Source organism: Silene latifolia, chromosome 10 (assembly GCF_048544455.1).
Source record: "Silene latifolia isolate original U9 population chromosome 10, ASM4854445v1, whole genome shotgun sequence".
NCBI lineage: Eukaryota > Viridiplantae > Streptophyta > Magnoliopsida > Caryophyllales > Caryophyllaceae > Silene > Silene latifolia.
Genome location: NC_133535.1, coordinates 2,660,773 through 2,687,968, shown reverse-complemented (window position 1 = coordinate 2,687,968; position 27,196 = coordinate 2,660,773). Strand labels below are relative to the sequence as shown.

Here is a 27,196-nt window from a genome sequence, read left to right as displayed (position 1 = left end):
CTTGTTTTTATCTTTGGATGTCGTTTTTCGCTTCATTTTGATCATTGTGGTGCTCCAAAGGTCGGTTGCCAGTAACATAGAGACGGTAGACAAGTTAATTTAGCGAGAGTCGGACTTTTGACAATGGTATGGAGATGAAACATTTACATAAGTGCTTGGTAGGCTTGGCTTCATTATATCTACCTCTCTTTAAGTAAAAGTGGGAGGCGTGGAACTCAAGTGGTTGGCCTAAGATAATGTTTTCTTGGCTTCGGTGGGGTTTTGCGGAGCCCGATTTGTGGAGATTAGTTTGAACGAGCTCAAGTCGAGCTTTAATCAAACCAATGTGGTGAGATTATTGGTTTAGCGGTTAAACTAACGTCCGTGGATTAATAAAAAAACGGCCATGGGAGATTATTGGTTTAGCGGTTAAACTGACGCCCATGGATTAATGAAAAAGCGGCAATTGGTTGACTCAGGTCGGTTATGACTTGTGAGCCGGGTTTTGTCAGTTAAGGTCATATTGGGTTAACAATGGTTCAAGTTTGTTATATTTCGTGCAAAGTCATCGTAGTTGAGTGACAAATTGGGTCGTGTTGAGTTCAGGTTTGTACTTGTGAGGTTATTAATTTTTTTTTTTAAAAAAAAAATCTTCTTGTGTTAATTTTGGATCGATAATTACATGTTAAAACAATTTATATGTAGGTTTATTATTAAATTAATTCATTATCGAGTCAAATTAATATCTGTCATGGATCATATCGGGTTTGTGTTGAGACGAATGAGGTTACTATCGGTTATCGGTTTTACTTCGGGTCAGGTTAGGTCGGTTTTGATTCACCCAATCTTCGAGTCCTATTGGACCAGTCTCGGACTGTGGTAAGTTCCTCGAGTGGGGTTTAGCTTTTGCCAGTTGATAAAAAATCACAAATTCTTATTTAAGACGGGCACTATCCGTCTTAAGCTTAAGACACAAAGGGTGAAATACATACCAAACCACATAACAAGTTGCCTAGAAAATGCCAAATTTTTTGTCTTTATTACCCTCACGTGTTAGTATTTGCCCCGTTTTAAGATTTAAGACGGATACTCCGTCTTAAGCAAGGATAAAAGATATAGTGTGTAGCTATTGGTAAGAGTGTAGGACCTAGATAATCTTCAGACTCATCACTCATGCCATTAGACATGCCATTATTAGACATGCTCACAAACTAGTCCAACTCGTGAACTGGACTCAAAACGACTCTACCTAACAAGATTACAAACGACCTTGAAACTTAAGTTTGGAGTTTGGACGGACAGAAACTGTACATGTCATTTAGCAATAATATTGATGGGTACTCATTTAGGCCGGAACTGAACTGAATCAACCCGTATACATTGGAATCATTGTGGAGCAAACGATTTATTGATCGGCAATTTATACGAGTAGTAAATAAGGTAGACATCAAATCGAAACTGAATCGATCTAAGCAATTCCCCTTTGAACACACCTGGTCTAGGTATCTCAATTAAAGTCAAATTAAATCGATATTGAATCAACCCGTATCCGAGTTTATTGTTGGTTGGATCCATTTACAAGTCAGCAAGCCACAAGAACACTATTTAGATTTTACAATTCATGGACTATACAACCAGTTGTATATGTTGTACCGTGTAGAACTGAGCTTTGTGTCAAATATGCCATGACCATGGAAAATAACCAAATATGCCATGATTCAACTTCATTCAATTAGTCAAATTCACATTCATACCTTCATAATTTCATATTACCCAGTCAATCCACTTACCTCGTAAAATCCATCAAACCTATCAACCCAACTGACCTATATAACTCACCCAAAGAAAATAATAAATAGTGCCTTAAAATTCTTGTTTCAGACGGGTTTTTTGCATCTGAAATTAAGACGGAGAAAATGTCGTCATTTTGTAATAAAAAGCGATCCTTTAATAGGTGAAAAATAGGAACATACATCGGATGTAGTACCTCATACTTCATTTGTTATTGAGCTTATGTGTATTTTTTCTGAGCTTTTTAAAGTTTATAAGTTACATTTTAATTATTTATCATCAAAACTCAAATTTGACTAAGCTTATACGTAATATTTTTGAGTTATATTGTAATTTTTTGAGCTTAATGTTTAAGTGAATGAACTCATAAACTTTATAATAAAACTCAGAAACTTTAAAACAAAACTCGAAAACTTTATTATAATGCTCAAAAACTACAAAACTGGTGGTAGTACATCGGATGTATAATCCACTTACTGTTTAATAAGTAAATGTTGCAGATAAAGTTATTATTTATTAGAAAATTGTAATATTTTATCAAAAATGGTGACATTTTGTTGTAAATAGGTCACATTTTTTCCATTTTAATTTATTAGTTATATTACTTAGCCAACAACCCAATTATGACTCATCTAAATGAATCATTTATCCATGCTGGGTTCGTGATAAAAGACCTCTATCTTAACCTAAACCAAACATATTTTTCGTGTCGTGTCCACATCAACCTAATCACTTAGGTGAAGTACAAAGTCTTAACCTTACCTAAAATAAATGAGTTCATGTCGTATTTTCGAGTCGGCCAATGATTATTCCCTCTACCATGGGATACCCAAATATGCACAATTCAACTTCACTAAACTCCTCAAAATTCACATTAATTCCTTCATATAAATAAATCTAAGAATAGGTCTCACTTGTGACGGATATGGCTTGTGGCGGGTTAAGTATCAGTGTATCACCCATATAGGTAGATAAGACAAAAAGTAAAATATATAGGGAATCTTAAATAATTTATCTTTATCCTTACATATGAGTTTTATTTGACCCATCACAAAACTTATAAGAGATATCATACGTCATAAAAGAGAATTTGGTGTAAATCCAAACATGAACCGACACTCCAAAATTTCATCACTCAAAAACTAACATTTTTCCAACAATGGTGGACCCTTTTTCTTCCTTCATACATCCCTTTCCCAATTCCCACTGCCCTCCACAAATGGACTATTTTTGTCTTTTCAAAGACACATAATTTTATAACCATTTTATGATCAAATATAACATAATGGTCCAATTAGTTTTACAATTTATAGTAACTTGTTTTCTAAAAATGGTCACATTTATTATAAAATAGTCTCAAAATTTCGTCTTTTTGAAAAAGACGAAAATGACCCGTCTAAAGGGAGACCAGCTGACTTCCCTCAAATAACTCTTACTACGTTACTTAGTTTATTTTCTCATTTTTTTCATAATCTTTGTAACATGCAATTTCATCCTTACAAAAAATAATGTCATTCCTAAATGAACAACTCTCAAAAAATACCTCAATATTTAGTCTAAAATTATGGGTAATCCTAGCAATATTCATATGTAGTTTAATTCTCGTAATTCTGTTAATTCTCTATTTTTATTACGTAATTAAACGTAAAATCACGTTAAAACGAATTAACAATAACATACCAGTTATCTCCAAGGAGATAACTGAAATCCTGGTCGAGCTCGAAAACCCGGCCAGGGACGTAATAAAACCCGTCCCCGGCCGGGTTAATAAACTCGACTCGGATTCCGAAAAGAAGTTGGTTGTTATAGCTTCTGAGCTAGTTGATGAAAAAATAGGTGGTGGGGGTGGGGCCCAGAGGGTACATATAGAGATAGGGGCAAAATGGGAAGTGGGTTGGGGAAATTGGTATAGTTTAAGAGAAATAGAAGAATGTACAAATGGTTTTGATGATGGTAATGTTATTGGTGAAGGTGGTTATGGTATTGTTTATCATGGTGTTTTGGAAGATCATACTCATGTTGCTGTTAAATCTCTTCTTAATAATAGGTATGTTTTTCGACTTAATTTCGGTTCAGTTTAGTTCTGGTTATGTTTATTTCATTTTTGTTTAATACGAGTAATTCAGCTTAGTTCAGACAATTTCAGTGTAAAAAAAAAACAAGAACTTAGGCCATGTTCTTTAGGCTTTGTTCTTTTAGACTTAATTTCAGTTCAGTTCAGTTTAGTTCTGGTTATGTTTAGTTCATTTTTATTTAGTAATTCGGCTCATTTCAGACAATTTCAGCGTAAAAACAAGGAATTAGACCTTGTTCTTTTAGACTTAATTGCAGTTCGCGGTTCAGTTCAGGTACTATAGATTCATTCTGTCGGTTCAGTTTAGGTTATATAAGTTCAGTTCAATTCAGGGTCAGGTCAGTTAATTGCAGGTGTCTAAGTTCTTATCAATTTTGTTCTTCACTTCACTTTCCTCAAGGTTTTGTTCACTTCAAGTCCTATAAATTCAGCTTAAAATTTCAGTCCTAAAGAAGAGAGTCTTATTCCCTATGTTCCGAAATACCAATTATATTGTGCTTGTTTTTCTTTTTAATTCATCCCAAAATAATCAGGAAAGATGTCATTCTATCCCGGTAGACAAATTCTTGTTTAAGACAGGTGTATCCGTCTTAAACTAAGACATGTCAGATAGTACGAATAAAGTAAATACAGTATAAGGTAGCAATTAACTCCATATTACACCAGATGTACCACGTTATTGTACACTTCCATCAGTAGAATTAAAGTGAAGTACAAAATAAATCTTCTGGTTGAATAAGGTACCTATGTATTATTAAGACAAAAAGATGCGGAATGTGTTATGAGTTTATAGTACTATGGTTGGTTAAACATGTTTTTCTTGGACAAGTATTAAGATTAAGGGTTTGCCATTCATTTGCAGAGGTCAAGCTGAAAAGGAGTTTAAGGTTGAAGTGGAAGCGATTGGACGTGTTCGACACAAGAATTTAGTCCGATTATTGGGTTATTGTGCTGAAGGAGCTCACAGGTAAACAATATTTAGTCGGATTGTTGAAAATTTCGAAATTTTTAGTTAAAATTTTTGAACTTTTTCAAGGCCCCCTTATAATATTTCCCTTTTGCCCCCGCTGCGTTAAAATCCTGGCTCCGCCAGTGTGTACAATGTTGATTTTTGAGTTATGATCACAAAGACGGATGTATAAATGTCGTTCTGCATTTCGACTGGCATACTTCTTAAGTGAATTGCTGTTATTTATATAGGATTCTCGTGTACGAATATGTCGACAATGGCAACATAGAACAGTGGCTTCATGGAGATGTTGGACCTCTCAGTCCGATCACATGGGATGCCCGGATTAATATTTTGGTAGGCACAGCGAAAGGGTAAGTAAACACGTTCTTTTCAATTCGTGGTGTTGTTTCATGTCGGGTCATTACAATCCCGCTTAACCCGAGGAATTAATTCAGATTGACTTACCTGCACGAGGGACTCGAGCCAAAAGTCGTTCATCGAGACATTAAGTCAAGTAACATACTGGTTGATAAGCAATGGAATCCTAAGGTCTCTGATTTTGGCCTCGCCAAGCTCTTGGGATCAGACCTCAATTATGTGACAACCCGAGTCATGGGAACTTTCGGGTTAGTGACTGATGATTTTCTTTGCATCTGCAACCGTTCATATTTATTAGGGATATTTTCTCGCGTACCCCCTGAACTTTTTCGTTTTCTGAGTTGTACCCCTCGTTTTTCAAAAAAAAAACTTTAACCGACAATAATTCTCTGTTAGGAGTTCAGAAAACGGTAATTTTTTTTTCAAGCCAATTATCTCGTCAAGGCCTTGAATTTGAAAAAAAAAATCACCGTTTTTTGAACTCGTAGCCGGTACTTATGGTTAGTCAAACCTTTTTTAACGAATAAACTTTGACCGACCATAATTCTGGATTACGAGTTGACACGTCGGTGAATTCTTTTTCAAACTGAAGACCTCTTAAAAGACGGTCAATTTAAAAAAAAAAAAGTTTATTGTATTCTGCACTTGTAGCCACGAGTTATTGATGGTCAAAGTTTTTTACAAGAAAAGAGTGGTATATCTTAGAAAATGAAAAAATTGAGGGGTATACGAGAGAATATCCCTGTTTGTTATGTAATATTAATGGAACTCAAATGCATTCTGTAGATATGTTGCCCCGGAATATGCTAGTTCAGGTATGCTAAACGAAAGAAGTGATGTTTATAGTTTCGGCATTCTAGTAATGGAGATAATTTCTGGGCGGAACCCTGTCGATTACAGCCGGCCTCCTGGAGAGGTGACTTTCTTGTTCTAATCATAATCAATTTTTTTTTGGCAGCAGTAAAAACAGTGGTGGAGCTAGGGGGGTTAGCAGGGCGCTCGCCCCCGCTGGCAGGTGAAAATTGCAAAAGTTTTAGTTAGAATTTTCGAAAAAATTTCGAGTTTCCATTATACCATTACCCGTTCGCCCCCGCTGAAATTTTTCGCCTCCGCTGGGATCAAATCCTGGCTCCGCCACTGTGAAAAGAGTTCTTATACAGATGGCATTTGACTCATTTGTTCTAATCGTAATCATAAAACATACAATTGTATAACTGTTGATGTTTTGCTAATGCTTGGGACGGATAAGAAACTACTCGTAGGAAATTATTATCCGCTTACAACTTTTTTTTCGACATGAACCTTTTTTTCTCCGCGCCTTAATGCTAATGCTTGTTACATTTGTAGGTGAAGTTAGTTGATTGGGTTAAACAAATGGTTTCAACCAGGAATACAGAAGGCATCATAGATCCAAAATTAGCAGAAAAACCGTCTTCCAGGGCACTGAAGCGTGTATTATTAGTAGCATTGCGTTGTGTCGACCCAAATGCTCAAAAACGTCCTAAGATGGGTCAGGTTGTACACATGCTAGAAGCCGAAGAGTTCCCTTTCCGAGAGGTAAGTGTTCAGTATCTTTTCGTTTCAAACAGTTTCATATGGACCGCAACCCCTTAATGTTTCGTGTATTGATTGCAATGACGGATTTGACTATTATTATCCAGATTCTCCAACTAGATTGATGAATATGAACGAGTTCCGTTAGCATTAGACCCGTCAAAACTCGACCCGACCCGAAACCCGACCCGTCAGACCCATTTTTAGGGTTACAGACCAGGTTTTTTTGACCCGCGACCCGTTTGACCCGAACCCGAAATGACCCGTTATTTTAGGGTCGAGACCCGACCCGAACGGGTCGACCCGTTGGGTCAAAGGTAAATCAAGAATTTTATTAAAATATTAATATTTATATATTATATTTGAAAAAATAGTTAAAAAAATATTTTTTTTATTACTTAAAATTACAAAAACAACTAAAAAGTTAATTTTATATAACTTTTATAATATTTAATAATAAAATAAATATTAAAAAAAATTTATTTTAATAATTATGTCAATATAATTAATGTAAACGTTGAATATGATTAAAATATTAATTTTAAATATGTTTTACATTTTTAAAAAATATTTTTTTAATTAAAAAAATCGTTTAAAAAACGTTAGAAATTATTTCTTGACCCGTATTCTGACCCTAACCCGACCCGTGACCCGTATAACCCGACCCACCCGACCCATTTGACAGGTCTAGTTAGCATTTACCTACTAGATTGATGATAATTGAATGAACCTCTCCCGTAACAAGTTACAATGACGATGACCACGTCTAATTAATGCAGTGATAGGACGAGGGGGGGACTAACCTCCCCTCCCCAAGCTATGAAATAATTGAACAACTTTATTTAAAATTTCCGTCTTTTTTTTTTCCCGCTCCCTGCTAGACCCCTTCAGAGCAAATCCTAGCTCGGACACTATATGCTTATAAATCTCATTTGTTTATTCAGGATCGTAGAGTTAGTAGAGAACATGCACAGTCTGATCATAGCAGTGTTAAAGAAAGGAGGACGGAGAGGCGAGCATTTGAATCAGGAGACAGTAGCGGGTATGATAGTGGTGCACCGGGTTCTAGACCGCCTTTGCCAAAACCATAAACTCTTGCTCCCTCTGGTTCTTTGAATGTGCACAGTATTTGAAGTAAAAAACGGTGCAAATTCAAAGAATGTGAGGGAGTAATACGATTCCATTTAACGCGACAATTCAATTATGTACCATCTGTGTAAAATCCCGGCTAAAGAGTGTTTGTAATTTTGTATATCGCTGTGTATAGTGACATTCGTTGTAAGATCAATACCCTTCGTATTCTTCTACTCCGAGTAGGTCTGTTCATAGGACGATTTTGCTGATATGTTAGCTTTCTTTTGTTATCCTGTAATATTCTTGAATGATTGTGTAGCTGGACAAATAATGATACCCTTCCAAATCTTGATTTTTCTAAACTTGCAAACCGATTTTGATCCGCGAGCGTCATGGTTCTTTAGCTAGCAATTCCTAAAACTACTATTTGATGTCGCGCAAAGGACGTTATACATACATGAAACTAAGAACAAGCGCAATGGTAACTGAATAATAAAGCTAAACGAAAATTAGTTTTTTTTTTTTTTTGTCAGAAATAAAGGATGATTATAGTACCCCAAAAGTTACAAAACTTAGTTAACATGACTTGAAGAGTCAAAATGGCTTAAAGCGATGACTTTAAAGAAAAGTGATTTTAATTATCCATTTCTACAAAAAAAATGAATAATAAAATAAACAAATATTACTCAAAAATGAAAATTGCAGAGATCACGGTTTAAAGAGTTAAAATATCTGAGTTATCAATGTAAAATTAGAGGAATCTCGTATCATGAATCTAGAGAGCATGGTTTAAAGAGTTAAAATATAAGAGGAATCTCATATCATCATCAATTGAAGAGAGCGCGGTTTAAAGAGTTAAAATATCTAAGTCATCAACATAAAATTAGAGGAATCTCATATCATCAACTGGAGAGAGTGCGGCTTAAAGAGTTAAAAATATAAAGAAGTCCATGAAAATTAGAAAAATGTCATATTGTCAAAGTAAGATTATCAAATCTTAAAGTATCAATTTATAGTATTATTTTGATAGCAAAGCAAAGCCTTCAAACACGGAAAACTTTACAAATTTAGAGCAATCAAAATCTGTCTCCTTGAGACACTTGAGTTTGCCGACACATCAAAAGCAGCAAAAGCACTAATACTAATTAGAGAAATTTATTGATACAATGCACAAGCTGGCCCGTGCCAATCCCGTGTCATGCTAAAATAGGCCATGGGCCATGCCAGCCCAACGGCCCGCGTACCCACTTCCATCTCTAGGCACTAACACTCTGGGATCGGAAAGCTTTTTTTTTTTTTTTTTTTACTATTTTTCGAGATTTGCAAAAGGGACTTTGGATAATTAGGAAGGCCATTCAAGCACTAATTGATTGTTAAATAGAGCAGCGGAGATCGATGAGTGTAAGACGGTTACAGGATATCGTGTAGGATATAACTAAGATGATCTACACCTGGAGTAGACTTCACCGCGCATCATATCTACGGGAGCATGCTCAATAGTGTAACGTTCAGGGCCAAGATAAAGTCCTGTTCTTTCTAACAAAGATAAGCTTTCGTCTCTTCCGTATCTTGCAGCGTATAGCTTCAGGTACTCGATGTCCTGGACAGTGTGGTCGATTAGATAGCGCACAGTATATCATTATTCTCTGCTATGTCGCAAGTCAAATTCTCATTTCACACGGTCTTTAAGACGAGAAAAATGTCACCATTTATAATAAAAAGTGATCATTTAATAATAAAATGTTCTCACAAAAATTGTCACTATCTAACAATAAACTGTGGTGATAGTTTTTAATCAGGAAATGTTTACATTTTATCGTAAAGTGGTCACATTTTATCCGTCTTTACTTAAGACGGATACCACCCGTCTGAAATAAGAATTGCTCCTTCTAAAAGGTTTGGGTGATGTAAGAGACTTTTGGCCTTTTTGGGTATTAGCAATGCAACTCGAGATGAATACTGAATTTACCTGTAAGCCACTCAAGAGGCGCTCTAATCTCAGAGAAGCCACTGGTTCCCGGGAAGATGAAAACACCTCGCCTGGGTAATAAAGAACACCATCTCCAGGAGGGAGGCCACGACGAAACCTCACCTGCTCGGTTTTCAAGAAAATTAGATTGTTATTAGGCAAGCCCTCAAGTTAACTTTGCTATGGAAAATAAATACTCTTATTAACATATTTAATGTCAAGTTTCGTCTTGCCCAAAGATGTACTCTATATATGTGTTACTTTAATTTAACCGAAGGGTAACAACGACGTTTTAGATAACAAAATTTGTCAAATTAAGAAACGGGCAATTTCATTGAATTAACCGAGAAAATAAAATTGAGCCCCAAAGGATCCGATGATCAGTTTTTTTTTTTTTTTTGGATATTCTCTCATGTACTGAACTTCATTTTCTAAGGTATACCCCTTGTTTTTAACCGACAATAATTAACTGTTACGAGCTCAGAAAACGGTATTTTTTTTAAAACCAATTATCTCGTCAAGGCCTTGAATTTGAAAAAAAAAAATCACCGCTTTTTGAACACGTAGCCGGTAGTTATGGTTGGTCAAAACTTTTTTAACGAATAAACTTTGACCGACCATAATTCCCGACTACGAATTGAGACGTCGGTGAATTCTTTTTCAAACTAAAGACTTCTTAAAGACGGTCAATTTGAAAAAAAAAAAAGTTTATCGTATTCACTTGTAGCCAAGAGTTATTGATGGTCAAAGTTTTTTTTCCAAGAAAAGAGGGGTTCATCTTAGAAAACGAAAAAGTTCAGGGGTATACGAGAGAATATCCCTTTATTTTTTATGAAGAGGAAACCTAATACCGTCACTGGAACATTGGAAAGGAAATCACATAATTCTAAGATTCACTAAGCTTTTCCATTCACAAGATCTCAAAAAGGAGACCAATGTTGGTCCAACGTTCATAATATGCGGGGAAAAGGAAACTACTTCACTTTGCTTTTACACCCCTCGTCATATCCATTCAGATAATTGATATATAGACTTATAATAGAGCATCTAACCTCGGCACTGGAGACTGTTGCCTTCTCATAGCAATTAGCTCCCCAGTAAAGGAAACCAGTTCCACCTTCCTTCCAGATCCGCCACATCACTGCCCGATGTTGTGTACCGCGCATGCCAAGGTGCCAATTAGGATGAGGATCAGATGGTCCCATGCACACATATGTCCACCACTCCTATAAGCAGGCAGTTTTAGTTCTGTCAGCGTGCATTGAATTACTGTTCCGTGTCATGAAGAACACTTCAATGAACTTGTACTAGAATGCCTTTATATGATTAGTTAAGACTTAAAACAACAAAGAAATAGTCAAATGCAGCACCTACTCCAGAAAAATTTGCTGAGTGACAACTATAAAGCGAAAAAGGTAGCTATACAAATGAATTAAAGTTCCAACATTCACTTTTTTTCACCCAGAGCCTTTCAGATGACCACAAAATGATGAACAAGAACACTTTTACATAATGCTTGAAAGGACAGAGGAATCACAAGGCCTTTCAGATGACCAGAAAAAAAAATGTATTACCTCACCCCCCTCTAGCTCTTCAACAACATCCTTGGCCAAATCTTCTCGATTACCCAAAACCCATTCACTACACAGAAAAGAACATAAATTGAGTTATCAAAAAATATTTCAAAAAATTCAAAAAAATAATATAAAAAACTAGATTATTTTACATGTTAAACGGGGACAAGAGAAGAAAGAAAAGAAGCCGCTGGAAGTTTAGGCACACAAATGATACCTCGACTTTGTGGTAGAGACATGATTAAAACTTACCTCACTAGACAGTTCAAGAAAATTCATAGTTCACTACGACCAGTCGACCCACAACTATTGTGAGTCCCAAACATCTAGAAGTAACAATAAAGATATTTAAGACATAATGTTTTAAGATTAGGACAGGGCTTCAATCTAATAAGGGGAGAGGAGCAGAGGTAACCAGGAATCGATGCATATTACAAAAATGTATCATCTATAAGTAGATCATTGAAAACTGCTACAACAAAAAATGGAACATCACTACTAAAGCACTATGATCAATTGTAACTAAATGTTGCTATATATTTCTAGTCATATGGACATTACTAGATCTTGATCCTGACTCGCGAGCACGATCTTCATTATTATTGTGGCCAAGTTTACGAGTGATATGTTGCTTTTTCTCACAAAATGAACTATAAAGCAGCAGTTCACTGAATAAAAGCATAAACTAGCAAGCATTTGGAAACTCGTTCCTATCATCATAAAATTGAAGTTCAATCTTCCGTTGTTATAAATTGCCTATATATCTCTACATAAAAAGGCGAACTATGCCATTAGAATGTTTAGCCGGCTCTTTCAATCTTTATCCACAGGTAGTTGAAATATTAACACTCCCCGTATTTCAATGGATAAGCATCCCATTTGCCTTTCCCCCTCGTTAAAAAGTCAAATGGGGCCAATTTACTGAAACAGATGGGAGAACAGAAGTCAATATATTTTATTGATTTTCCAACCCATTAATCCGAAGTGTTCATTCTCACTATCTCACATGGAAACACTAACTGACAAAAAGTGTTTCTGCTTCCCAAGCTATATAAGGGAAACCATAGATTTATTTAAAATAAGAGAAAATGGCTGGCTTATTCGTATGCATTCACTAGTCATGTTTAGTTTAGAATTTAGACCAAGAAATACCTAAAGTACCGCAGATGTACCTAATGATTTACACTCTCTGACAGTCTCTTCTCTATAAGATAACTCACAGTGAGACATGTTACATTACCTGGTACAGTAAATTTGAGTGTGAGGTCGTAGATACTTTGGAACTTTCAGAAACGCCTCAAATGAAGTAGCCGCTAAAGGTGCATCACTTGGCCCTACAACAAAGAGCGTACACCATCTTAAAAATAATCAAACACTGCAACGAGCAAATATGAATAAATACAGCAAACAGGAAAAAAAAAAAAAAAAAAACTATGGTGGCATAATGATAATGTTTAGGACAGAAAAAAAAGACAACATCATTCACTAGAAAACCACAATCTGAAAGCAGTTGAATGGATCAAGGTACACTACAAGTGCGGGTTTGATGCTGGTGAGAAGAAATCGGTAGTCATCTTTACTAGTAAAAAAAGTGATACATTTAGAGACTAAGAAAAATAATCTGAAAGGTTCCTCTTCCTCACCTCTCATCCCCACTCCAGAAGACACCCCAAAAAATCAAAGAGCGGAAACAAGTTCACAACTGAAGGGAAGTCTAAGCTATATAGCTAAATATTTGTGTATAATAATGGAGTAATAAACGGCAAGTCACGGCTCTAAAGATTACCCAGGTCTACTTAATTAGAATATATGGCCACGTTAATCCTTAGGAATCGAGTGGAGAAAACTTACTGTTCTATGTTTCTCATTTTACACTTCTCTCTAGTCTTTACCTTGAAAAGAGAGCGTGATTTACAATGATAATCCCGTTAACATTTATGACTTATTTCACCACCTTTTTGAAGGAGAACATCAGACACTGTACAGTGACCGGTTTATCGGAAGTATTAAAGTTCAGTGCCATTTTACCCCTACATACCCTAACAATTTCAAACGGCACCTAACACATTGGCTGCAAATTCCAGTGGTTTACATGACTGCGTGGATGATAAAATAACAGCCAGATGTGGCCCCATTTATAAAACACATGTTCCAAATAAGAGAAATAAAAAATGAACGAAGTTAGATAATTGTACACAGATAGATCCTTACCACAGTAGTAAGTAGTTAAAACACGAGCATCTGGAGCATGAGCGTAAATCTCACTGGCCATTCTACGTATGGAGTTGAAATGCTCCACATTCAGCGGCTGTCGGTAAATATAGTTGCACGTCAAGTTAGATATACGAACTATATCTATATGTTTGTCTAGTAAATTCTATAACGCAATTGCACTACGAATTTTTGGTAATAAATGCGTAAGAGCAATTCAGGCAAAAGGCAAAGAAACTAGTTGTCACTATTCAGCAGTCAGCACCTCTTTGAATCAAATCAAATTAGAAATAAATTTTCAACCCACAAAATAACTTGAATCTTTTTTTGTCTATAGTACCCAACATTTTGTCATACTCAAATTAATTATACGTAATTCATGTATTTACGCATTTTGTGTGAAGGACCGCTTTTTCAGGTAAAGAAGTTTGCCTCTTCCCCTTCTCCCTCCCCTCTGAAGTTTCTATCACTACTTCACCTAAGCTTACCCAGAGCCTAGGCTCCAAAAGTCGTGTTCCCTCACAACTTTACAAATACTTGTCACTAAAGAAGTCTACACGGTTTCAGCTTTCAGAGATGACTTCTCAACCAAGATTCAGAAAAGATACTTGATAGCTGACTGCTCAATTATGCTACAAAGAAGCTAATATCTGAAATTTGCTCCATTAACAGGTGGAATTCATTGAACGTTAACTGCAGCATACAGTTGGAGACATTAATTTAATTATACGCTAGCAAAAGCATGATTAGATGTTTCCCTGCATTTTTATATTATCTTCGACTTTTCAACAGTTATCCCAGTCCACCAACTCAACAGTTTCTTCACTCTTCCAATAGTTTCTCTTACCACCGCCAGCAGTGGTACATCCATGCAATATCCACTACCACATCAATCCACCATGCCCTAATCAGCATCTATGAGCAGCCAATTAAATATATGTGGGGTCCAACACTTAGTTTGAGGCTTTGAGCCCAAGACTTAGTGAGGCACAAGCAAAAACGCCTCGGTGTGACTTAAGTGTGCCTTATAGATAAGGCAACGCTAGCAAGGCACAGTACTATGCAGTTTTCCTATTTTTTTCTACAAGTTCTTTTTATTATGCCCTTCTCTTTCCCACATTGTCCCAAACATTTACTCTTTTACAACTTAGGCCTCTTTAAAATCCACAAAAATGTATTGTTGCACACTGTCATTTCAAAAGTATAAACTTGTCTTCAAAAACAGTACGAGGTGGGCGCCTTTGCCTCGTGTCTTGGGCCTTTTAAAGCTTACGTCCACCATACTCTCCCTCTTTAACTTAACCCCTCCCAAAAGCGCCCTGTTGCACATCATTGTTCACTTATTCTAGGAATTCACATTGATTGCTTCCACCTCCCATCTCCGACATCAAAGCCCACCTGATCTTAGTCATCAACATCCCCTTCAAATAATTCTGCATAGAAGTTCGTACACTACTTTACCAATCGGGTGTGTTCTGGTGGATTTCGACAATGAGATTGACCGTGGGCCTCTTAAATCTGAACGTTTGTGGTTCAGTAGGGTTAGTGGCCGTTGCTCCTGCTGGAACGTGATGGTGATAGCAACAGTCACAGTGGTGCGGATTACTAGGTGTGGAGTTATTAGTAGTGGTGGTAAACTGGTAATGCTTGCCAACTAGGTAATGCAATCTGTTACTTCAAAGGAGTCGTGAGTAATAGATAATGTGACCCTGTAACCCTCAAGTGCTGGTATTAAACTGAGTGAATGAACCAAACAAAAAGAAAAGCTGGGCAATTCATTCAGGTTTCCGAAGGCTCCTTTCACATGTACCAAACATTGCCGTACTATTAGCACACTTTGCACATTCTAGCTTTCTATGGTCTAGGAACTTCGTATCCTGGTTATGATAATTGCACTTGACAACTTATACGTGGACGTGTAGTCTCAAGAGGTAGGGAGCTTATTGCCACACATCCAGCAACTTATGATCTCTGCTACTCTAGAATTTGCATTGTGTTAATCAAGCTGATACCTACAAATTTGGATCATTTCAGTTTCAGAAAATATAAATGATAGTACCAAGCACCTCATCCCACAAATAGAAGTAGGCTTTCCTCCAATGATCCTTTGTCTTTAGTACGTTGATCTCTTCCTGCAGAAAATTTGGCGCAGCATCAACACTGTCCCACAACATGGAAAACCAAATGTTTTAAATCCACCTTGCATAAACAGTGAACAACTTATAATGGAACTAGAAGCAATGAGGGATACCATGATACAACTGGACAATAAGGAACAGCATATGCCGCCAGCCTTGGATCTGAGAAATATTCATCTGATTTTGGATGATCGGCTGTGCCAGGAGATGATGATGAAAGTTAACATCAACAATAAATCTCAACCTTGGTATTAACCATAACGTAAGACTTGTTAAACAGATTAAAGAACACAGCTAGGAAGAAATCCCTAAATTTCCCTTCTCAATGAGAGAATTAAGCAGAAGAGTAAATTTCTGGTATGTTTTCTATTATAGCATCCATAGAATCAAATATTCTGAAAGATGTCCCCATTAACTGTGATGAACCCGTGGACTGAATGCTATTGTATTTCATCATGCAGTTAGCCACCCTATGCAAGAACTTAATGTAACAGCTTCATCAATCCACTTTTGCATCTCTCTTTGCTCTATCAATTTACTCTATATCCACAAAGTAAAGCATCTGAAGTTTCTCCTTCACATCTCACTCTTGAACTTTACACACCAGGTGTTTTAATCTTCCGCATAACTACAAACAACTTTGTTCCATATTTCCATTGTTTGATTTCCTGTTTTAAGAAACCCAACTTCCTTGTTTGAACAAAGCTGTGGGAACTAGTAAACCCAAATCCAACCATCAAACTTTCACCAAATCACCAAACCCCTTCCAGTCTTCCACTCAAGCCAAACATTTTCAAACTTGAAAGACTATTTAGCTTCACAAGATCTTTGGACGCTCTAAAGAACCAATGCATAAGGAGGAGTGATTTAACAAAACTATGTCATGAACTCTTGGATAAGGTTTCTAGCGGTAGAAAAGAGAAACTGGTCAACAAGACCAAACAAACAATTCTTCATGACTTAACCAAATGAATTGCCGCCTTGTAGTGTTTTAGAAGAGGGTGAATGAATTAGAAGAATCGAAAAAAGAGAACTCGATAATGCAGAAGACAAACAGAAAACATTTCAAGACCCTAATATGAAGACCTAACAGCGAAGTCACCACCCAAACAGCAAACGAATTTCCAAAGATAAATTAATAAATATTAATACCTACTGCAAGACATCACAAATATCATCGCCATTAGGACAAAAAATTAAAATGAGGCCCCAGAAAGATTTGTCACATAAAAATCTAGGCTTGCAACAAACACAAATCTCTCTTTCCAAATGACGCAAGCATGGTATATAAATGCTCCCGTCAGCCCGTTACATAACACAAGTTAATGTCGCCGTTATATTAATTTTCGTTATGGCCTACCAAAAAACACCGATTTCTCCCTCCAAGAGTGAATGCCTATGAACTTGGGGCTTAAAAAAATGTCGAGTAGTATCTAACGTCAAATCAAGGGAAAATCTTACTCGAGTGGTAATAACTTAGACAGTAGAAAGCATTTATTAAAAAAAATCACAAAAATAGAAATGTGAAAAAATTGACATGCCTCGAACACAACTATTGCAGATATATCAGACCATGACAAAAAAATAGTGACTGCTTGGTGAAGGAAAAAATAGGTTTTAAGATTGTGAAAAAGAAATCACTTACCAGGCCATGGACATGTATAAGTCAATACACGCATGCTATCGCCCCATCTACAGAAATAGGGACTGATCTTATATTGAAGCAGCCATTTAAAATGCATGTCCAACGTGTCAAACCATTCATTGCTTCCATGTTCCACATTGTATCGGTCCTCAATGACTGTATCAGATATCTAGAGAAGAAGTCAAAGAAAGATGCACAAATACTACAAAGGTATGGTCATGAACTGACAGCATAATTAAGTTGGCACAACATTACCAATAAAATAAAAAATCTATAAGGAATCACAAAACAAATTTTCGGAGTTGAAATCACTTTCATTAACAAGGGATGCACAATGATTGGAGCTAGTATTGTCAAAGCAAAAACCATAAAAGATTTAACGGTTTTTCTAACGTGTGCCCTAATGGGCACACATTAATAAGCCTAATAGGGAAAGGTTTACAAGAGATTCCCATTAATTATGGTAAATTAATGTGGGCCCTTAGGGCACACGTTAGAAAAACCTTTCCCTATTAGGCTTATTAATGTGAATCTCTTATATTAGGCTTATTAGAGATTTACCATAATAAATGAGAATCTCTTGTAAACCTTTCCCTATTAGGCTTATTAATGTGGGCCCTTAGGGCGCACGTTAGAAAAACCGAAAAGCGATAAAACAATAGAGACCACAGTTATATAGGAGTGTCAGTTTCCACTGTTTGGTTAATAATTTGGAAACGTGGGGGTTAGATCGTTTGGCTAGTAAGTTGGATCAGATGGAAATGAAGGGAGGGAAATGAAAGGATACATTTTTCTCCACACAAGCCAAATTAAATTGCTACTTCTCTACCCTCCCCTCCTGCCTGTGTCTCCCCTTACCTCCTTTTTGTATCCAAACGGTTAGACACTTAACAATAGGGCCAGTTGACTAGTTGAGTGCAAGGTGTGGTGTGTCAACTTGATTAAAATTCAGAGAATATGAATAAAGTACAAATGGGCCTAATTGATGTAACTCTCAAGTCTTATCACTAGTACATCGACAACCTGGTGGGCATTGGCGGGTTCATCGTTCCAATTAAACGTGTGTGACTAGCACAGACAACACCGTTGCTCACAGTACTAGATGGAGCCTCACCCCAACATTGGAGTAATTAATAGCTTCTTTAACTATAACATTTACTGACTTTGTCATTCACAGAAAAGCTTTTGGAATTTGAAAAGAGTTACTGACAAGGCTTTGCAAAGGACTGTGTTCAACCTCCCCTCCACTAAAAATAAGATTTTATAAAAGTTCCAATTTTCAACACAGATTAAATCGACAAAAGCAGAGAAGCATATCACAAAAATATAATAACTAGATTAGTCAACAAGAACACATAATTTACTTGCAAAATCTTAAAGGCAAGAAACAGGATACGCCAATTACAGCAGGAAGCGATGGTGTAATTGGAAGTGTGAAGTCCCAAACTGTCAAGCTTATCTTTACTTGAACTGAACGGCTTAGAGTAGAATCTTCCTCCATCATATCAGCAGTCCCATTATCGGTTAGAAACTCGGAAAATGATGGAGACAGAAGAACACGATTCAGGTTTGAACTCACGGATTTTGCTTTGTTAACCTATACAGAAAATATGCAAATAAGGCACCATGAGAAAGCATACAATTATGAATTCGAATGGACAAGGAATAAAATTGAAGTATTGAACAATAATATATGATCACTCCACCATTTCATCTACTGAGTTATGGTTAACTGCTCCCATGATCTCCAGACAGGTACTCAATTCTCTGAAAAGATCCCGTTTTTCAGCTTTACCCAAGCTTGACGTTGCAGATCTGTGACAACCCATAATATATCACTTAAGTGGAAGAAAATGGAAGAATTTAGATAGCCAGAATACTTATTTTTATAATGATAACTAGAAATGTATACACTAATATCAATTGTTCTCAATTATACTAAAAATTAACTGAGTTAGCGGGAGCAGGTTATCACGGTGCATCGGCCTTGATTGCAAGGACAAGTATGTCTCCCTGATATATTCCTGGAGGTTGGTCACTCGGCACATCAATGGACAACCATAACGAAGTTGTTTCTCTGAAATGATGAAAGAGTTACCAGTTACCATCAGAAAATAGAAACAATATGCTGAGCTTAGCTAAAATCTTCCCTAAAGCTAAAAATGTGTTCCAACTAAACAACATGCAGTAGAAAAAAATACCCAGGGTACAGGCTAATGCGAGAGACTGGCAGGTCTAGAGGCACAAGAGCATCTGGAACACCTAAAACGGGAGCAACACGCCGGATCTTCAAAGATTGGCCGACAACCAACCTGAATACAGAAAGCACGGAACCTCAAAGCAGACCTTAATAAACTAAACAGAACAGAGATGAAAATATCAAACAATAGCTAAATGGACCCAAAAAGAACTGAAAACATTCAGAAACTAACCGATCACCGGAAGCAGAGGTAAGGTCATTACATTGCACCTGTACTGTTCCTGCAACACCGCAGCTACCCCAAGAAACCTTTGGTCGTAGAGCAATTTGAACGCTTTCTCTCTCATTTCTAGCAGCTAGCAGATTCATCTACAAGATAGCAAGAATTTAAATGAGAGCATAAACATCATATTATCTTCCATCATTTCCTTTAGTCTCCAGTTCTCCACAAAATTTTAATTAAAGACGAACAATTCTATAGAAGTTGAACCTTTATGCCCTAAGATAAGATGTAAACATCCACAGGGAATATATAATAGCCTGAATTCCCGCCAATGGAAAAAAGGCAAAAATAATGGCTATGCCAGAACAAACTTACACTCCTTATCATAGAGTGAGTGTATTCCTAGTACTATTGGCTTCTCTTCCCTCCCAGAGTCCCAGATAGAAAAATCTACAATGGCTACATTCTATCAGAGCATTCTTCTAAAACTCCGGCATTATTTATTAGGGTCAACCCAGATTTATTAAAACAAGGAACATAAATGGCTACGATCGCCAGCATTTCAATGTTGTTACAAATAGGAACAGTTTCAGCGATGATACACTGGGTATGACTTGATTTTACCAAGAGCAAGATAGAAGCTTGTATTTTTCCTCAATTACAGAAACCTTTGTCAATGGACTGTCTAGAAATAAGAATCCCGCTTCTTTGGAATGGCGAAATCCCCAAGTATATTCTTTTGTGCCTTAAGTTAATACATGGAGTCATGGAGTATATCATATACTGACTACTAAGGTAACTATTACAGAGTATATAGCTAATTCTATTGCTCCTTGCATTCATTTTCTGATCTTCACTTCAAGGTAACTATTACTCTGATAAAGTTGTGTCTCTTTTTGCCACTTTACTTTCTCGACAAATCGACTACATAACTCACTACAGTCACTAGAATAGTCCAAAGCAGTACATATTTGTCTCACGGTGGCAACTGTTTACACTATTGACTTTCTATATATTTATTGCAGTCTCATCAGGCGTGTACAGAAAACAACTTCTCAATGCCATATATTAAAGTTGTGTACACCAAACCCAAGTTTCACTCTCCTCGAGTAGAAGGAAGCCTCTTAGAGGCTTTAGGGTGATAATAGTAGCGTAAAAGATGAGGGATTAGGGTAGTTGTGCACCTAGCGCATACATCTTTCTAGAACGTGTGGATGGGTTCACTTGGCCAGCATGCGCCTTTATCATCTATATCACAACAGCTAGCAATGCATCTCATTTCTCGTAAGTACCCCCCCCCCCCATTTCATTAACATCTTCTTCCTTTCCATTTTGGGTCTTTTCACTATGATCTTCCTCTTTCCTTTTTGACACAAAATATGTGGCTAATAACACACACTCCTTAAAAAAGAACCACAAGTTCATCTTCCCTGATGTATTGTGCCCAAAAGCAACAAGAAGATCATAGTGAAATTGAGGGAATATAAGATATCAGATTAACTAGTATGGAGACTATGGACCTTGACCAAACACCTCGCGATACAGTAGACAAGTCAAGGGCAAAGCACAAGTGATCCCTCGGCCAAGGTGACGGACATCCTTGTCGATTGCAAGAGCATGCCTAGTAAGTGACTGACCACCAACACTAGGTTTTAAGCGCATAATACAGTACCACCTCCATTTGACTTTAGTGGTTGACCGATGTTACCTTGCACCATTAAATTCTCTACATATATTTATCAGAACAAATCATTTTCATATTATTATTATTACTCGTACTATTGTTTAATAGGGATATTACATAAATGGGATGGGGAGAGGTATTACAAAAAACAAAACAAAACAGCACTACACAAGTAGAACAAAATAGACTTTAACATACGTACAGTCTCCAACTGCCGTGGCATTTCCTGTGACCCGACATTTGCAGTACTAGGCATGCACCAAACATGCAGTAGTTCAGAAGACGGAACTTCTGAGGGATCAATGGCCCCTTTCAACGCAATTGAAGCAACAGAAGCACCATCACTCCATCCATATGACGTCCCTCCTCCTGCTACACCTTCAACTGGTGGCACCGTCGAGTCATGTGTATTCCCTAATAAACAAAAATGTACCACCAAACGCACAAATCAACAACCAAACTTATCTTACCAATTACAATATGAAGACATGAAGACATACAGAACCGTTGTTACCATTAAATACCTACAAAACTAGCACACGCCAAATGGCGACACAAGCTAGAACAATTTTTGGTCGAATCGATCATTTGTTTAGCTTTCTATTTTGAGAGAACATTCAAATATGCAAATTGGTCATCTACTTGCAGAAAAGTACAATCTAAGTTAGCCCACTCGTCATCCAAAAACAATAGGACTTATCGTCCTACTTAGGTCTCCAAGCCAAAAATTAATGTAATGAAATGATGGAAACTGAGGGAGTATCCACTTAACTCCACGAGTCCATATTATTCTCATGTAAGGCCGCCTTACACAGCCATTGAGTAACACAGATCTACTTATACAAATAGCATGTCCCATTTAAATAAAAAGTTTGTTATTAATAAATCCGTTTTACAAACATCGTGCCAAAGTCCGCCTAACACAATAATTTGTACTTAATTCTTAACAAATTAAGATATCATTTCAACAAATTAAGATATCATTTCACCAAAACAGAAACAATATCTATCAGTGAAACTCGTACTTTCGCTAAAAACACATATTACACAACTAGTAATAGCACTTCCAATTCTAACACAATATAATCCAAAACAATCCATAAAACAGAACGATGTGGTAAAATCACACCAAGACCTTTACGCTTAAGCATGAATGCGCGATAATCAATATGTACCATTAGTCAATTAGAATCACAATGTACACAATAAAATAGAAACTACGTCAGCAGTTATATCAAAATTCGCAAGTTTCACAACGATAATTACTGGATCAAATATAAATAACTGATCGAGACTGAGGGAGTATCCACTCAATTCCAGACAAATTAACATATCATTTCACCGATCTAAACACAAACAAGTTCATAACAGGAACAATATCCATCAGTGAAACTCGTAATTTTGCTAAAACCACAAACTACACATTTACTAATCATACTTCAAATTCTAACACAATATAATGCAAAATTATCCATAAAACAGAACTGTGTCCTAAAATCACACCAAAACCTTTACGATTTAGCTCAAATGCGCGCTAATCGATAAAGACCAGTAGAATTACAATCGTAAACAGATTATTTCAGCAAATATATCAAATTTGTAAGTTCTAACCTAATATAATGCAAAATTATCCATAAAACAGAATATTGGGTTAAAATCACACCAAAATCATTACGATTAAGCTCAAATGCGCGATAGCCGATATATAACTGTAGAATAAAAAATTGTAAACAACAAAAATAAAAATTACAAGCAATTATATCAAAATTCGCAGGTTTTAGCATGATATAATGCAAAATTATCCACAAAATTATCAAATTTCGCAAGTTCTAGCATAAAACAGAATAATGTGGTAAAATCACATCAAAACCTCCAAAATAAATCAAAAATGCGCAATAATCGATATATAAAAAATAAAAATACACATCGTAAACGATAAATATAGAAATTACTTCAGCAATTATATCAAATTCGTAATTACTGGATAATTAATCAAAATAAAAAGAGTGATAGTGATGAAATCATTGAAATATACCTGAATTATCCATGGCGTCAATGAAGAGCGATTGAATAATCTAAAAAATGTTGATTGAAAATATCTTAATTATTACGCCCAGAAATCCAGAATTATATGATCTCAGATGAATCGCCTGCGTTAACTGACTGTTATACTTGTTTTGTTTCCTTTATTTATAAAAAAAGCACTTTTTAATTCTTTTTTGGGATTGTAATCTTGTGACACCGTCTCATATTAAGATTTAAGATAAGAGAAATATTTGCGTCTTTTCGGACTCCTCTCCTTTGTGTGTAGAAAGAACGTCCTTCGGGAGGATGCAAGTATTTTTCTTAAGATAATACGAAGTACGAGGCATATAGCATTGAGTTAATCGACGAATACATAAAACGCTTGAATAATAGCTTGCTTGGATAGATTTGACAAGCATTCTGTTTTTGTGTCATCTATCATATTTGACCCGCTTTAATTATAAAAAAATATGACTGCCTTAAACAAGAAGTTGTGTATTGTATATTTGTATTAGTAGGTCTACTAGACACTAAAAGCTAATGAAAAGGAAAACGTTGAGAAAATGAAAATAAGCGGTAATTACGTGAAAGTTCTCTTACTAAATTTATTATAGGACGGTTCTAATTTATTATTTATTAAGCATTTGGTTATAAGAAATTATTAAGCATTTGGTTATAAGAAATTATACTCCAATATGAAATGAGGAAGTTATTTGTTGGATTTTATTTTGTATTATGTTCATGTTAATATATCAAAGTTTTGGCCAATTCCACTTTGGTAAAATTAAGTCGAAAATCAGTTGCTTTAAATTAGCTCAAAATACTCTAAAATAGATGAAAACCAGTCGTTTTAGATTTAGCTCAAAATTCACAAGAATGCATGAAAACCAGTTGCTTAGATTTAGCTCAAATTCATTAGAATTCAGATAATTTAGAGCGACGATCTCTCACTAAATCATTAGACAACTCGTTCTTTTGTACCTCGTTACAAAGATAAGACATAAACGAGTAGTTTATTGCACATCCCATATCTCAATTGGTACAACTTTACAAGAAGTCAATAGTTTCCTACCAAATAACCAACCCACTACTACACTAGTGACTTCATTAAAGCCATGAAACAATATGTAACTACTACTATCAACTCTATACTCTCTTCTTTTGCTTACCCAAAAATGCTAAATCCATTTTAACTTGTTAAGTTATCCCCTACAAAAGATGCAAATCTTCCTAATATCATCATCAATCCTACTAATATTAATCCTTACGAAACTCGTCCACATAATCTTCTGGACACCATGGATAATAGGTCGCAGGTTCAAAAAACAAGGCATAGGAGGCCCACCCTACCGTCCACAAGTGAAATCAGACGTATGTACGCTCAAGTCCAATCCAAACCAATCAAACATGTAACAGTCGATAATGAGACATTACTAAACCACGATATATGTCACAAGGTCATGCCGCTTTACCACAAATGGTCGGGTCAATATGGGAAGACGTTTTTATATTGGTTTGGGGTTAGGCCCATGGTTGCGATATCCGACCCAGATATGATCCGGGAAGTGTTGATGAATACGAACGGGTCGTTTAAGAAAGTTAAGCATAATCAATCATTTAGCTAGGATGTTATTTGGGTATGGGCTTGTTGGGCTTGAAGGTGATAAATGGGCTTTTCATCGTCGGATTGTTAATCAAGCTTTTAATATGACTACTTATCGGGTCTTGAAAACCCTACCTACCTACCTCCCCCCATATATAAAGAGCGCATTCATAATTTAGGTCTGTAGCCGTCATGGCAAATTAGCCGATCAATCCGGCAAATCCGCCGCAGTTCGATCCGACATTTCAGACATTTCAGAAATATCTAAAATCGAGTGACCTAGAACAATGTTATGTTAAAAGAAAATATGTATAATTTTCTTTTTTCTGGTCTAGAGAGAGCGTCAATAGATGGCGGCCAATCTTTGGACATCACCGGAATTGACGATGTTGGTCGTCTTTACGACATCGTCGTATCTCCGAAAAAACGTTTTGGGAGGCATGATCGTGCAAGGGTACTTATGACATTTGGTCGCGATGCGGAACACAACCTTACAATTACGGTTTTCTACCGTCCTCCGATTGCTCCCCAGTTGCTCCAACGGTCGCTCCCCCAGTTGCTCCCGGTCAGGGGCGGACCCAGGAATTATTTTATGGTGTAGCGAATGTTCATTGTAAAAATTTGACTGATTTTATGGGGTAAAATTTCAAAATTTTGACGGTGTGTCTGAGAAGTCTCTTTAAAATACTTCGAATCAGAAGTATTAATGAGAATTGGAGTTCATATACCAATTATCCAACATAAATTCTTGTTTAAGACGGGTATTATTTGTCTTAAGATTACGACCTGGTCTTTTTATCAATTTTGATTAATTTTTTTTTTTGGGGGAATTGAGGTTATATAGAATAACAATAATAATAAGGGTTTTTCTAACCTATGCCCACTAGGCATAGGATAAGAAAACAAAAAAGGAAAGAAATAAATGTATTTCTTGTAAAGAAAAGCAAAAATAATGAAATATTGCAAGTTCCCATAAAAACATCATTTAATTATTTTCTTTTTTGTTTTCTTATCCTAGGCATAGGATAGAAAAACCGTAATAATTAAGAGGCAAAGAGTTAATACTAGGAATTAATTACCTGGGGTTTGGGAAAAGACAAAACGTCAAATAAATAATGGTGTATTAAATAAATTAACTCCTTTTTAGTGGAGTAAGACATAAATACACATAATAATTACTACATGATGGTCAAATAATGGTGTAGCAGACTAATTTTTCCAAAAAGAATTTCCTAACTTTGGTGTAGCAAATGCTACACCTTCTTCCTATGTGGGCTCGCCCCTGCTCCCGGTGATAACTTTATCACCGGGAGCAACTGGGGGAGTGACCGTTGGAGCAACGGGGGGAGCAATCGGAAGACGGTAGAAAACCGTAATTGTAAGGTTGTGTTCCGCATCGCGACCAAATGTCAAACCCGTACCTTGCTCTTGAAGAAGATCTTCCTGATCTTCCTGCTCTTGAAGAAGATCTTCCTGATCTTCCTGCTCTCGAAGAAGTTCCTGATATTCCTGCTTTCAATTTCGAAGAAGAAGTTTCTGATTTTCTGAAGTTAACACTGGTAATCATTTTTGCCGATTATTGATTACTGTTTATTATGATAATTATATTTGCGGTTTATACTGGAGAAATTATTAAGTTATAATGTAAGACGTCTCACATTGTATTTGTTTATGGATCCAAAAACTGTCGCACTAAGCCCTCGTAAGAATTTTTTTTATCAATCTATACTTATACTACCATAATATATTGTCAATATATTATCAATATATATTTTCTACAATTACTAAACGTTTGTCGTGGATTATTAATATTTTGCCACGAATATTATTACGTTTATTAGTGTTTTCTCACGATTATCGTTATTGTCTTCAATAAAAATTATTTTTGGTTGAATTAATTACGTAGCTCAAATGAAAGAACAATAAAATAAAACAAATGACTAGAATTGAAGGAGTTTAATAAAAAAAAAATTTAAAAAAAATCAAAGACAACAACAACAATAATAACAATAATCGTGGCAAAACACTAATAAACGTAGCAATATTAGTGACATTATACAAATATACGTATTGATTAATAGAATTTTTTTTTTACAAGGCCTTTTAGTCCTCAGTATTCAGT

The 27,196-nt window shown here is 36.1% G+C and overlaps 2 protein-coding genes across 3 annotated transcripts; one reads left to right on the top strand and one right to left on the bottom strand.

Moving 5' to 3' along the window:
* Window positions 1-3,188: 3,188 nt before the first annotated feature.
* Window positions 3,189-8,172, top strand: LOC141604697 (putative serine/threonine-protein kinase At1g01540). The gene is made up of 7 exons (XM_074423152.1): window positions 3,189-3,817; window positions 4,707-4,811; window positions 5,045-5,167; window positions 5,252-5,422; window positions 5,961-6,090; window positions 6,522-6,731; window positions 7,673-8,172. Exons 1-7 carry the CDS (start codon window positions 3,279-3,281, stop codon window positions 7,817-7,819), a joined length of 1,425 nt encoding a protein of 474 aa, XP_074279253.1. The 5' UTR covers window positions 3,189-3,278; the 3' UTR covers window positions 7,820-8,172.
* Window positions 8,173-9,141: 969 nt separating this feature from the next.
* Window positions 9,142-23,679, bottom strand: LOC141604696 (uncharacterized). Of its 2 annotated transcripts, none has more exons than XM_074423149.1 (16): window positions 23,482-23,679; window positions 21,649-21,860; window positions 19,772-19,908; window positions 19,541-19,651; window positions 19,315-19,416; window positions 19,046-19,154; window positions 18,736-18,936; window positions 17,340-17,508; window positions 15,808-15,889; window positions 15,623-15,716; window positions 13,557-13,653; window positions 12,586-12,679; window positions 11,346-11,412; window positions 10,824-10,997; window positions 9,772-9,894; window positions 9,142-9,402 (listed from the first exon to the last, which is right to left on the bottom strand). In XM_074423149.1, exons 1-16 carry the CDS (start codon window positions 23,492-23,494, stop codon window positions 9,238-9,240), a joined length of 1,950 nt encoding a protein of 649 aa, XP_074279250.1. In that variant the 5' UTR covers window positions 23,495-23,679; the 3' UTR covers window positions 9,142-9,237. The 2 variants fall into 2 exon arrangements, with proteins under 2 accessions (XP_074279250.1, XP_074279252.1); XM_074423151.1 differs by having other exon boundaries at window positions 21,645-21,860; window positions 23,482-23,585.
* Between the last annotated feature and the right edge of the window lie 3,517 nt (window positions 23,680-27,196).

Bases quoted from the DNA above. Each gene is read 5' to 3' on its own strand.
- LOC141604697 (XM_074423152.1), top strand. From the start codon at position 3,279: ATGTCATTCCTAAATGAACAACTCTCAAAAAATACCTCAATATTTAGT. The intron at 5,423-5,960 runs GTTAGTGACTGA...TGCATTCTGTAG, and splicing joins CGAGTCATGGGAACTTTCGG to ATATGTTGCCCCGGAATATG. The intron at 6,732-7,672 runs GTAAGTGTTCAG...TTGTTTATTCAG, and splicing joins AAGAGTTCCCTTTCCGAGAG to GATCGTAGAGTTAGTAGAGA.
- LOC141604696 (XM_074423149.1), bottom strand. The intron at 19,652-19,771 runs GTTAGTTTCTGA...TTCTGTATTCAG, and splicing joins ACCTCTGCTTCCGGTGATCG to GTTGGTTGTCGGCCAATCTT. The intron at 11,413-12,585 runs GTAATGTAACAT...TTTTCTGTGTAG, and splicing joins ACTCAAATTTACTGTACCAG to TGAATGGGTTTTGGGTAATC.